The sequence below is a fragment of the Corella eumyota genome, chromosome 7 (assembly GCF_963082875.1).
Source record: "Corella eumyota chromosome 7, kaCorEumy4.1, whole genome shotgun sequence".
Classification (NCBI taxonomy): domain Eukaryota; kingdom Metazoa; phylum Chordata; class Ascidiacea; order Phlebobranchia; family Corellidae; genus Corella; species Corella eumyota.
The window spans coordinates 12,381,951-12,396,550 of record NC_137496.1 but is presented as its reverse complement, the minus strand read 5'-3'; the positions used below and the strand labels follow the sequence as shown (position 1 = coordinate 12,396,550).

At 30.9% G+C, this 14,600-nt stretch overlaps 1 protein-coding gene across 1 annotated transcript; it reads left to right on the top strand.

The window, feature by feature from the left end:
* Positions 1-8,238: 8,238 nt before the first annotated feature.
* LOC145759092 (uncharacterized) lies at positions 8,239-12,791 on the top strand. The gene is made up of 10 exons (XM_082572834.1): positions 8,239-8,350; positions 8,847-8,966; positions 9,329-9,439; positions 9,806-9,838; positions 10,200-10,310; positions 10,922-11,042; positions 11,259-11,357; positions 11,850-11,969; positions 12,409-12,465; positions 12,755-12,791. Exons 1-6 carry the CDS (start codon positions 8,345-8,347, stop codon positions 11,012-11,014), a joined length of 474 nt encoding a protein of 157 aa, XP_082428960.1. The 5' UTR covers positions 8,239-8,344; the 3' UTR covers positions 11,015-11,042; positions 11,259-11,357; positions 11,850-11,969; positions 12,409-12,465; positions 12,755-12,791.
* Positions 12,792-14,600: the final 1,809 nt, after the last annotated feature.

Genomic DNA, 14,600 nt, shown 5'->3' with positions numbered 1-14,600 from the left:
TTGTTAATAGCAAGCGAATGCAAAATAATTCCTGTTATATTCTGACAATGTACTTCGTAAATGACATCACCTTGCGAAACAGCAGCAACACTTCGATGTAACATACTACTTAAAACAAGGCTGGGATACGCGCGAGCTATCATCTTGTAAATCTTGGAAAGCATAAATTCCAGTTGACACGATAACAATTGCTGGTTTTCAGAAAAAAGCATAGAAAACTTTGACATCTCCAGATTAAGGTCGGTTTCAAAGTATGAATGTAACTGTGTTGTCTCATTTCGTTTAAAGGGGTTCAAAAATGCGTCAAAATTATGACGAGCTGCATCGACAGGTTTCAAATATCTACAGTTATTATTCGGCACAATCATTAAACCATAAGCATCACAATAACTATTATTTGGAAAGCAATTTTTGTAGAACTTGCCACATCTATCCCACGATAGTAAATCAATTCCTAGTCGCAGTAGTTGAATTCTATAAATCTTGTTAGAGGCATTGGTATGTATTAGCATGTTGTCCTTTCCCATTGACCTAATCGGAGGACAATTTATATTTTTGGGAACATTCCAAATAACTGTTTTAATCGCAAATTTGCAAGATCCCAAATTTACTTGACAAGGTGACAAATTCACCAATGATGAAATCAATCTATCGTTTACAAAATCGTATTTCATTTCAAACTTTGTTAATACAATATTAAGTTGCGAACCGCTAGTTGTTGTAGGCCAGGTATATTTAATTTCAGGCTTGACTGTAGTGGCATAAACATTGTCGCTCTGCTTAGTTAATTTTCCAAGATTACGATCCGATAAAGTCGTTGCTAATTCATGACATTTGCTGGCAGACGGGCTTCGGGCAGGTGATATATGTTTGTCGAGTGTGCAAGCTCCGAAAAAATAGTTCGTTGTTGTCCATATAATTTTGGTATATTGACACATAAATGCTTGAATAGAAACAAAATGGTTGCCAGGTCTATATACGTCCGCCGAACACTTTTCGGTTGCTTTGTGGCGATTTTTATGACATAACTTCGGCTCTGGTATATGATAAGCTCTTTGATGCAAATTCCGGTGACATAATTTGAACTGCAATTCTTCAAAAGCTAAGACAAAAAGTGTCATAGCAGAAATTATTAACACTTGATAAATCTTCATTCTAAATTAAAGTCTTTAAATTTTCTTGGTAACTTCACAACACGTCCTGTTCGCGTTCTAGACACCGGTGCAGCAGATGCTTCAGGTTCAGGCGAAAAACGTAATAAATCTTCGGTCTGAGTTGTTGGTTTCGGCGTTCGTTGTTTCTCTTCAGCGGTTTGACTAGAAAAAAGGTATTCTTTTTCTTTATTAATAGTCCAAGTTCTTGCTTCTTTATTATCATAAAACCAGTTATTTAATGTAACATTTTTTAAAAGAGCATCTGGTAAAAATAAATGGGCAGCTTTGATTCTGTCAATAGCAACTTCATCAATTTTATTGTTAAGTTGAACAGTAAAACCTTTATCATTACGTGAAATAACTCTAAAAGGCCCTTTATATACAGGATTCAAGGTGGGCCTAACTGTGTCGTCACGCACAAATACATGCGTACATGTTTTAAGACAAGAATCAATATAAGATTCTTTCGGTGCAACGCGTGTAGGTGTAGCTTTAAGCTTGGACATAAATTCGATTAATTTTCTTGCATATTCAGATTGGTTAGTGTTTTCATTGTATTCAGAACAGGATACTAAATCTCCCGGTAATCTTAAACTTGTCCCATAGACAATTTGGGCGCTGGAACAATGAAGATCTTCCTTAAGGGCAGAACGAATTCCAAGTAAAACAAAGGGTAGGTTGTAGTACCAGTCTGCAGGGTTAGATTGTGCTCGCAATGCTGCTTTCACTGTTCTATGTATTCTTTCACAATGTCCATTAACTTGGGGCATGTAAGCATAGCTTACACGGTGTTTAATATTCAGGTAAGTGGTAAAGTCTTTAAAAGCTTGGCTCATAAAAACAGATCCTCGGTCCGATAACATTTGCTGTGGACAACCAAATCTCGCTATCCAACCATGTGTAAGAGTTTCAATGACTGTTTTAGCAGTTACATCTTTCATAGGCAAGACCTCAATCCATCGAGTGAATCTATCGATCATTGTTAAACAATAAGAAAAATCATTTGACTTAACCATAGGGCCTATAATGTCTATAGAAAGGTCCATAAATCGTTCATCAGGTGTATAAAAGGGATGTAAAGGAGTTACGTTGTGTCGCGTGACCTTCGAACGTTGGCAAGCTAGACATGTTTTACAAAATGTCCGAATTTCTTTATCCATATCCTTCCATACAAATCTTTGTTTAATTAATCCTTTTGTAATTGCTACCCCAGGGTGGGCTAGGTTATGGTAGGCATCAAATATTCGTTTACTCATATTGCTTGGCACCAAGGGTCTAAACGTTCCGGTCGAAATGTCACAAAGTAAACTAACCCCGTAAAAATCAAAGTAGTGTTCTACAATATCTAAACTATTAATTTCATTCTTTAAATTTTTCAAAGATTGGTCAGACTTCTGCAATTCAGATAATCGTTCAAAGTCAATGTTTGGAAATTCTCCAGTAATCATATTTATTTCTTCAATACGGGATAACGCGTCACAGGTAACGTTTGATATGCCGGAAATATGTCGTATATCACTAGTAAATTGTGATACATAAGCCAAGTATCGAGCGTGTTTTGAATTATTCGAACTATTTGTAGCTTTTATTGCTGTTACTAGGCTTTTATGATCACATTCAACATGAAATTCACGGCCTTCTAGAAAATAAGAGAAATGCTTAACTGCCAAATATAAACCAGTAACCTCGAGGTCGAACGCTGATCCATGCTTTAACTCATCATGAAAGGCTTTACTATAAAAAGCAAGAGGTTTCCATTCTTCGTTTATTTCTTGCAATAAAACTGAACCCAGGCCTGTTTTGCTGGCGTCAACTACTAACTTTGTTTTAGCATTATGACAAGGAAATTGCAATAAACATTTATTTCCAAGTAATCTCTTCGATTTTTCAAACGCAGTCGTTGCAGCGTCATCCCATAATATTGAAGCTAGCTTTCCCCTTTTTGACGAAATAAGGCTGTAAAGTGGTTGTATTTCAATGGCAATATTTGGTACAAAACGACTGTAGTATTGAATCATTCCCAGAAAACGTCGCATGGCTCGCTGATTTTGAGGTTGCGGGTAGTCGATGATAGCCTTAACAAGTTCGGGATTAGGCTGTAGTCCATTACAAGTTATTAGGTGACCAAGAAATACCAATTTGTTTACTCCAAATTTGCACTTGTCAATATTTAATGTACATCCGTAATCATCAAGTCTTTGAAATACTTCCCTTAATGTTCGCTCGTGTTCTTCTGCAGTTTTTGAGTAAACGATAATGTCGTCCATGTAAACAAAAATATTGCGGACTTGATATAGTACTCTATACAGGAATTTAACAAAACTGGCACAAGCGTTACTAAGACCGAACGGCAAAACTAGATATTCGTAAGTCATGATCGGCGTTCTTACACACGTTTTCGGTATATCTTCTTCATTTATCGATACATTGTAGTAAGCATTCTTTAGGTCGAGGTTCGTAAAAATTTTCATCCCCGAAAGTTCGTTGGCAAAATCGTTCATATTTGGCATTGTGTAAGTGTCTTTTTTTGTGATGTTGTTCAATGCACGGTAATCGCAAACTAACCTAATTCCAACAGGTTTACGTGGGACAATATGCAACGCTGAACTCCATTCAGATGTACTTAGCCTTATTATTCCTTGTTCGAGCATTTTTTCTAACTCTTTCTGTACCAATATTGTATTTTCGGGTGATAGTCGACGAGCCTTGGAATATACGGGCCTGTTCTTGCCAGTATCAATGTAATGTTTAATGCCGTGTATTAGATGTCCTTTCCGAAAATTTGAGTCCAGTAGCCCAGGAAATTCTTTTGATATCTTTTTATAACGATTAGACTCATGGAAAGGCACTGACAGTCGACGATGTGATGATCCGTCGTCGATAGAGGGTTGGCTGATGTTTGCGGTCGACATAGCTTGAACTGTGTTATCGTCGTAAACGGGTGATTTCTCTTCGCTGTTAGACACGTCAGATGGGCAATTAACATAAACTGCATTTGTGGACAAATCAGGATTTGTGTTCTTTATGAAAGGTTCTTCATCAGAGCTCTCTTCCATAGGAGAGGTAAGACTCTTGACCTGACTAGAACTAGTAATTTCATATGTATTGTCATTCGTCAATGACATAATTTCTTCATTAAGATCTTCTGTTATTTGCATCCTCGGTACTTTGCCGGTGCTTCGTAATTCATCTTCGGTCTCTGCCGGTATATTATTTATTTCTTCTTTATTTTGCTTGTGCATTCTCGGTACTTTGCCGGTGCTTATTAATGTAACTTCGGCCTTTGCCGGTTTAATAGTTATTTTCTCCTCACTTAACTTTTGCATTCTCGGTACTTTGCCGGTGCATAAATTTTTCACGTCTGTCTCGGTAATTTTTTCCTCATCATTAGAAACATTGATCATCTGTATGCATACAGAATGATCAGAACATGATGGGTCATTTGATGACGAGATGTTGGACAAAGGTAAATCAACGCAATGGGGTGTATAGTCCTGACAGTGTTTGCCCAAATTTTTAAAAGGTCTTATTTTTCTCGACATACGCGGAATAAAACAGGGATCAGTTACAGGTATGTTTGACAATTCCACACACTCTTTTGTAGGTTCGTGACATAGCAGGTTTCTAGCAAAATCAATAGAAAGTGAGTTCTTTTTAAGAAAAGAGGCTCCCAAAATATACTTATTAACAGCAGCACATTTACATTCCTCTCTAAAAGGTATAGAAAATCCAAGGTCAAGTTCAACAACTTTGTCCCCGTAGACTGGTATTGGACTGGAATTTGCCGCAGATAAAAACTGAGTAATGCGAGAACGATTAATCTTATTAACGGGCCAAATGCTATTTACAGATCCCGTGTCAATAAGAAAAGAATTGCGTGAGCGATAATCAAATACATAAAACAAGTGGTGAGAAATTGAATAAACTGGTTCATTATCGACGTTTTCCCCACGATTCACTGGCGAACCGCGGGTGATGGTCCGTTTTTTGAAGGAAAACTACATGGAGGGTCGCATCTATAACTATTTTTTCCCCAATTGTTGTGGCTTCGGCACCATCGCGGGTTGTATTCACGTTTTGGTCCTTGAAAGTTTCCGCGATCATTGCGATCGGAGTAGTGAGGCCGGAAATAGTCATTAGGTCTGCGATTTGTGCTTACGTCGCCAGAAAAGCGCCGATTCTTTAAAATTCCGCATTCGACCCTTAGATTTTGAATTTCGTCCTTAACCGCAGCCATTTGCTCAGATAGAATGCCCATGCCTAATAATTGCTCATTTGGTTGTGAAGGGCCTGGCGTCATCGATGCTGGCAGTCTACTAGATTTTGCTAAATTGCAACGAGCGGTCATAAGATTGTCAGCAGTAATAGCTATTTGCTCCAAGGTTTCGTTGCATTTTGACTCCATAATCATATACACATCAGGAGGTAATTTTTCAATAAAAAGGGAACGCACCATGTCCATCATTCCTTCGCTTCGGTCGTATGATATACATTCCATCATATCGCTTAACAACTCCGTAGGCTTCTTATTGCCAAGCTCCATATCCTTTAACATCGACATACACCTTGCACGGGGTACAGAAAAATGGTTAATTGCTTGCATCTTGAAATTTTCATACGGGTTAACAAAATTTTTGTTCTGAATAATGCTTGTTAACTTGCTCCAAATTGTCTCATCTAAATTTTGAATTACCAAATTATATCTCAAATTTTCATTTGTAATTTGATATTGATCAAAAATGGACTCCACCATCATAAACCATGTAGCCGGACTAGTAGTCGAAAACTTCGGTAAATAAAAACGATTGTTCGGTAGGTTTTCCGCGGCAACAGAGGATTCGCTTCGAGATTGTTGAACTCGATCGTAAATTGGAAATTTCTGATTAAAGGGATTACTAGCACTAAAATTTGGAAAACTCGGTCGTATTTCTGATGCGGGCATAACTCGTGGGGTGGAAAAAATAGAGCTGGGGTAGGAATAACTTAAAGATCCAGGGGTTTGGGGTAAATTTGATGAAAAGTTAGCAAAATTAGAGTTAACAACGTGAGTAGACTGGTCTAAGTTAGATAGGGAAAATGTAGATGCCATAGTGGGGTTATGAGGCTGGTCAGCGGTCAAAAATAAATTACCCTGCGATAACGCGTTGCCCCACCTAACATTCTTATTGCCATTACCACCTAAGTCAATATCATTACCAGAAGAATCAGAATCAACATTATCACACACAGACACAACCCTCTTATCAGACCGATTACGTTTAGAAAATAACGAGGGTAACATATTCGTTAAAAACAATAAAATTATACACTAAATAAAACATCAAAATGTATCTTAATAAAAACAAAAAAAAAAAGGGTACTTATTGTTCGTTGACGAAGATCTTCTTGTTGGTATGGTCAACACGGGTTTGCTGGTATAAGACAGTAAATCCACGAAACGGTGAGATATAGTCCAAAATTTTGCGATGTTCACAGCGTGAGTCAGGTGCTACAAGTCCTGATTGTTAGAATTCTCACACTTTAATCACAGAGGGCAGTCACCAATTTGTAGCGGTCTCCGTCGACCCAATCGGAAGGTTTTATTTTTAAGTTAAAGACAGTTAATTGTTTTTCTCAACTAGCTAATTGCTCGTCTGCTGGTTAGGAATTCTTAAATTAACCACGCAGGTGAATTCACTGTATAATTATATTATACGGCAATTTCTTATAAAGTCGAATTCAAATTTCATTAACGGTAAATCAAAAACGTAAAATTCCAAAAAAAATCCAACTACTTTTTAGAAAAGCATAAGAAAACTTCTTTTGAAAAAGAATAACAAAGAATCGAATCCCATGTCAAAAGCAAACCACAGTTTTTAAAAACAAGTTTAAGATTAAAAGACATATCAAAATAGGAGTTAATATAAGGTTTTGATGAAATCAAGAAATGATAACAAAAATAATTCCCACCAAATGTGAAATAGTTAAATTTAATTGTTTTTAATGTGAATGAAAGGTTAGCTTATGCACAATAAGCTACAGTTTCAACTAACATAATAACGACAACTGTGGTAGTTCGTCTACCAAAAAGGTAGACGAACGCGTCTGACGTAAGGTCTGTTTGCAAGAGTCTCTTTTTTTATAACAGTAAAAACAATGGGCTTTATACCCAAAAATAAGATAATTATGTTTACGAAGAAGGGCAATAAAATAGGTACGAGTTTATAAGTATAATCAATGTTTAGGTTTGTTCCTTTTGTTGGTCGTTGACATCGTGTTGCAGGCATCATGTAAACTGGTTAGAGGCGTTTTACTGCGGCAAATGACGACGTGGTCGTTGATTAATAAAATCGCGCAGTTTATTGTTTTGTGAGACCGTCTTTAATTGCTTTAAGGTTGCTTGACCGGTCCGAACGCATAAACCTTACATGAATAAAGCAGCTGCTGTACTGCAATGTCTTGACCTTGATAAACCCGAATAAACTCGTACCAAGGATTGATCATGAAATGATTAATCCACAGTAGCAACCCATTAATGCGATACTTCGTACCTAAATTAATTGTAAATGTTATAGTAAGTTAACCGTCGGCATATGATCGAAACACTTTGCTTTACTACAGCCTCTACAGGTGCCTATGCGCTTCCACGTTGTAGCATCCAAGTCAATATAAATGATGTGAATTCCTGCGGAGCCAAAACTCGTTGGCAAATTATTTATCGAATATTAGGTTAAGATAATAAAAAATTGTTAAATATTTTTTTATTTGTTATATTAATTTAATTAAAATCTAAGTTCAATATTTTTAATCCTTTAAAAAACAGAGGTTATAAATTCTGTCACAAATCGGTTACAGGAAACACGCCAAAACAAATAGTTGTAAAACGTCATAAACAGGAACTTAGTGATGTCAGAATTGAAAAACAATTAAGTGGATGCATTTAAACTTTGTGACGACGTTATAAAGAAAGAATAAAGAGGTTTTTGTTTGTCTTAAATAAGTGTATTATTATGTAATAATCATAGTAGTTAGACAAACACAACGCCTACGGTTGATCTGATGATTGTTTTTTAATTAAATTAATTTTAACAATATTTTATTTTTTAGTAACAGGAGTTTGGTTGTTAGAAGATTAAACTTAAAATATCTGTGATTTTCATGAAGAAAAACTTTAAAGTATATCAGTCGATGAACGAATAGCTTCTTAAATCATGGATGTAAGTTGATGCTTAATTCAAATTTTATATAAATTGATTTTAAAATAAAGACACCTAATTTTTCTGTGCTGTTTTAAATGTAACTTAATACGGACAATACAAAAGTATGAGATGCGGGACCGTATGTAAACGTTAACAAAAATTTGCGGAATGCGGGATGGAAAGAATTTTTGTACTTTACTGCGGGGTGAATGCAGTATTTACTTTGAGAGCTTGGGGATGATGTAGGATTTATTATGAAGGTGTGCAATGATGCAAAATTGATTATAAGACGCAAGGAAAGTTTAGAAAAGCGATTTTTTGTTAACTTTTACAAATGGCCTCAATCTTTACCGCACCTCCAACTTCCCACATCTCTTATTTTAGTACTACCCCATAATACAAGCTTGCATGAGTTATTGTGTAAATGTACATCATGCAATAACAACTGTTTACTTTAAATAATTTTAATTAACAAAGTATATTAAAATGTTAGTTAAATTTTATGATTTTGCAGGACTTGGACGAAAATGTTTTAGTTACTTTAAAGGGTAAAATTTTGGATGAAGCTGGAACAACTGAACCGATAAAGCAAAAAGGGAAGTTTAGTCAAGAAACATCTGAACCTGGAGCTTATGTGAGTTTTATATAAATTGCGAACTAAATTTACTAAAAAGTGTAGGAGTTGGAAAACTAGGCTCTTTTATGGCACTATAAACATTACAAACTTTTGTATGAAGACTTACTTGTCTATTTACACTTAATGTACAAATAAAATAATATAAATCAAGTAAAAAGTTATTTTAAAAATGTTATATTAAAAATGTTAATTAAAAATTTTTATTTTTTGTATGTCTAATTTTATTTGACTCATTTTTTACTTAATTTTTTATTCAGCATTATTGGAAAATAAATGTCATAATAAACACTTACTTTATGATTTGTATTTTTATTACAAAAGTGTCATATGAATGTTTATGATATTTGATGATCATTTAGAATTTGGAAAAATATGATGCAGGTAAATTAAAGCTTAAAAAGTTGGATGAAACTACAACAACTGAACCCACAAAAAGGGAGAAAGAATTTGATAAAGTATCTGAACATACCGTAAGTTTAAATCAATTTCTTAAAGCAAAGTAGGACCAATAAGTGAAATATAACATTTTTCTTTGCAATCTTCTAAAATATTAATTTATATTAACAAAACCAATTCTAAAGATGTGAATAATTAAAATGTTTTGTCTGTCATTATTTATTACTTTTAAATAGCTTAACTGTTTTATCTGTTTTTAAAAAGTTTAAACCATATAGTGCAGGGGTATAAAAACTATAAAACATCTATAATTTTATTATATTTCACCACTACACATTAAGAATAAAAGCAATTTGTTTTATACTAACAAAATCCTTTAAAGCTCTTAATACAATAAAGGTCAAAATATAAAAACTATAAAACATTTATAATTTTATTAGATTTTACCTCAACCAAGTAGAAGTATGCCAATGGTAAGAACTACACAATAAGAATAAAAGCAATTTGTTTTATACTAACAAAATTTTTTATTTTAATAAAATTACTTGTAATTAATAACTCTTAATTTGTTGTGTTAATTATAACAATATTTGACACCATTAGGAAAAATTTAGTTTTAAAAAGTTGAAAATATTATTAAACTTCTTGTTTTTAATGAAATGTTTTTAAAATTGCCAGTTCTCATAATTATTTTTTAATGTGGCATATATGTTTATATATTTTTTAATATTTAATTTTATTATATTTAAGGTTCTGTAACATAACAAGTGCAAAAGTATGTTTTTGTTGTATATTAGACTCTGTTAAAAATTAAATTTTTTATTATGTTTAAAGAACATCGTGAAAGAACAACCACCAAAAAAAAAAGTTTTTTTTCAACGAATTCAGCAATTTTTTAAACCGATAGCGGAATCTTTATCCATGCAAACAACAATTCAATCAAATGTAAGGTCTTAAGAACTACACTCTTAGTAACTATCATGTTTATCTTATTAAAGATCATGTTAATTAAAATCAAAAATTGGGATAAAACTTAAACTAAATCTTTAACATGAAAAAAGAAAAACTTAAAAAGTTAATCCAATTTGGAATAACTTTTCTGTTAAATTTTCTCATTATAACAATAAATTAATTAAACTCCCAATAACAACAAACCACCCTTCTACTTGTTTTAATAACCTTATTGTTGGATTGTAATTTAAACTACTGTCAATAATGTAACACTATTTATTTTTAAATTACATAATCTTTAAAAGTTTTTGCAAAATGTTATCTAAACCTATTTTTCTTTGACATAAGTCAAAATTAATTATAAGACGCAAGGGATAAATAAAATAATCATTTCTACATTCAGCGATTTTTTGTTAACAATTACATATGGCCTCGATCTTTACCGCACCTCCAACTTCCCACATCTCGTAGTTTACTACTACCTGTAGTACAAGCTCGCATGAGTTATTGTGTAAATGTACATCATGCAATAAGAACTGTTTATTTCAAATAATTTTAATTAACAAAGTGTGTTAAAATGTTAGTCAAATTTTATGATTTTGCAGGACTTGGACGAAAATGATCCAGGTACTTTAAAGGGTAATATTTTGGATGAAGCTGGAACAACTGAACCGATAAAGCAAAGAAAGGAAGTTTAGTCAAAAAACATCTAAACCTAAAGCTTCTGTGAGTTTTATGTTAATTGCAAAATAAATTTATTAAGGAAAGACAGCATGGTTTAATAGTTTTAAAACTAGGCTCTTTTATGGCACTATAAACATTACAAATTTTTGTATGAAGAATTACTTGTCCATTTACACTTAATGTACAAATAAAATAATATAAATCAAGTTAAAAATTATTTTAAAAAATGTTATATTCTGTTTTTTTTATGATGTATAGGATTTAAAGACAATAAAAAAGTTGGACGAAACTAAAACAACTCAACCCACAAAGTGGAAAAAAGAATTTGTTGAAAAAAACCCTGACCCAAAATCTTCAGTAGGTTTATTAATATTACTTGTAATAAAAATTAACAAAAAATTTAAAATAAATGAAATTTCACTAGCAAAATATTGTAATTATTAATTTTACCAATCATTTTATTAAATTTTTTTTTTTTTTTTGCTAATAAACAATGTATAAAGGTTGCCAATATAGAATGAAATTTGGGAAAACGATATTAAGTAAAAAACTTATTGTATTGTTTCTGACATTAACTTTATTGTATAAATTAAAACAAATTCTTGTTATTTTTTAAAGTAAAATTAAATTATATATAATTTCCTTAGTGTAGTTTTATGTTGAATTCTATGGTTGTATCAAATTAGATAAGTTTCTTTGTTTTAGAAATTATCAGGTGTTTTGTCTTTAGTAGTTAAGTTGTGTTTCTAAGTCTAAAGCTAATTCTCTTTTAGCACTAACAACAGCTCATTTTGAATAATTTTATTTAAAGTGTATAAAAAATGTTAATTAAATTTTATAATTTTGCAGGCATTGGACGAAAATGTTCCAGGTATTTTAAAGGGTAAGATTTCAGATGAAGCTGGAACAACTGAACCGATAAAGCAAAGAAAGGAATTTAGTCAAAAAACATATGAACCTGAAGCTTCTGTGAGTTTTATGTTAATTGCAAAATAAATTTATTAAAGAAAGACGGCATGGTTTAATAGTTTTAAAACTAGGCTCTTTTATGGCACTATAAATATTACAAATTTTTGAAAAAAAAAATGAAAAATTACTTGTCCATTTACACTTAATGTACAAATAAAAACCCTGACCCAAAATCTTCAGTAGGTTTATTAATATTACTTGTAATAAAAATTAACAAAAAATTTAAAATAAATGAAATTTCACTAGCAAAATATTGTAATTATGTATTTTAGCATTCATTTTGTTAAATTTTTTTTTTATATTTTGCTGATAAACAATGTATAAAGGTTGCCAATATAGAATGAAATTTGGGAAAACGATATTAAGTAAAAAACTTATTGTATTGTTTCTGACATTAACTATATTTACCGTGTTGATATTTTTGTTATTTATTAAACAGATATTTTCACATTTATCTTATGAGTATTCTGAAATTTTAAGTGAAAGTGAAGATGATGTAAGTAATTAATATTTTTTATTTATTTAAATTACATTAAAAATGAAATAAGTTTAAGTTTTTTTTATAAATTAAAACAAATTCTTGTTATTTATTGAAATAAAATTAAATTATTTATAATTTCCTTAGTGTAGTTGCTATTTATTTCCTTAGTGTAGTTGCTATTTCCTTAGTGTAGTTGCTAATTGTCAAAAACTGACTCACTAGTTTACTTAAGTTCTAATGTAAATCAAGTGGAACACCCTATCATATTATACAAGAAATAATTATTATTTTTTTTATTACATAGGTACCCAATATTCCATATATAGAGTTGGGACAAATGGTAAGAACACTAATTAAAATATTTAATTTATTTTATTAATAAAATTTTCTGTTATTGGTGTAAGTTGTTAATCTTTTATATGTATTTCATGGAAATGTTTTTTGAAATATTTTGTTAAGAGTTGTTGTATGGTATGATTAGTATACTGGTATATAGTGTTAATACTTTGCTTATTTAGTAATTAAGTACAATAAGGCTTAATCTAGTAAGCATTTTTAAAATGCAATTTAAAGCTCAAAAAGCATACAAAATACAATATAAAACCACGTTTTATTTACTTTGAAATTTAAAAAAATCAATTTTTTTAAAAATTGTGACTTTATTTGATCTTACCTTAGTTAGAAGCATATGGATTGGCCTGTGATGTATTATTTTATTTAAAAGTAAATAAATGTACAAGGACATTTGATAAAATGATTGCATTAAAACTATATTATTTATAAGATATAGTGTTTATACTTATTTAGTAATTTGGTAAAATAAGGCATAATCCAATAACCATTTTTAATGTAAAACTACTTTTTATTTGCTATAAAATTTAAAAAAAATCAAATCTCTATAAAAAGGTTTATAAATTGGAATTGTGTGTGATCTACCCCTATTAAAAGCATATTGGTTGGCTTGTAATGTCTTTTCTGTAAGTAAATGTGCAAGAACATTTGATAAAATGACTGCATTGTAATTCATGATAACATTTATTTTGCTAATTATCAAAAACTGACTCACTAGTTCACCTAAGTGCTAATGTAAATTAAGTGGAACACCCTATTATATTATACAAGAAATAATTATTATTTTTTTTATTACATAGGAACCAAATATACGGCTGCAAAATATGGTAAGAGCACTAATTAAAATATTTAATTTATTTTATTAATAAAATTTTCTGTTTTTTGTCTAAGTTGTTAATCTTTTATATGTATTTCATGGAAATGTTTTTTGAAATATTTTGTTAGAGTTGTTGTATGGTATGATTAGTATAGTGGTGTATAGTGTTTATGCTTATTTAGTAATTTGGTACAATAAGGCTTAATTTAATAAGCATTTTTAATAGGCAATTTAAAGATCCAATAAGCAAAATACAAACTTCATTATATTTACTTTGAAATTAAAAAAAAAAAAATCAAATCTTTTATAAAAAGATTTATAAATTTTGATTTTGTTTGATCTAACCCTATTAATAGCATATAGGTTGGCCTGTGATGCATTATTTTATATAAATGTAAATAAATGTAGGACATTTGATAAAACGACTGTATTAAAACTATATTATTTAATATAACCTTCATTTGCTAATTATCATAAACTGACTCATAAGCACGCTTAACTCCCAGTGTAAAAAGGTAGCCAATTATCAAGTGAAATACCCAATTAAAATACTATACAAAAAAATTATTCTTTTGATAATGTTACGTATTATTAATTTTTTTTTATTACATGGCTACCTTTTCATTTTAATTTGTCTCAAATTCCAAATATGAAGATGGCAGAAATGGTAAAAACACCAATTGAAATATTTCATTTATTTTATTAAAAAGATTGCGAAGAAACTGAATTGTTTGTTTATAAGTGTTATAATAAATATACCAATTTTTTGTGACCATTCATTGTAAAATTAAAAATGTTAACCATTGAAAATGGATATTTACCTTAGTTTAATTTCTTGTGGAATTTTTGTATGATATAGTTACAATGCTCAATTACTTTAGCAAAATTTTGTTATGTAATTTAACACAGTGCTTCTTTAAAAAAGTGTTTGCATAATGTTTATTAGTAAATTTAATTCAATTTTTTTAAACAAAAAAGGGTT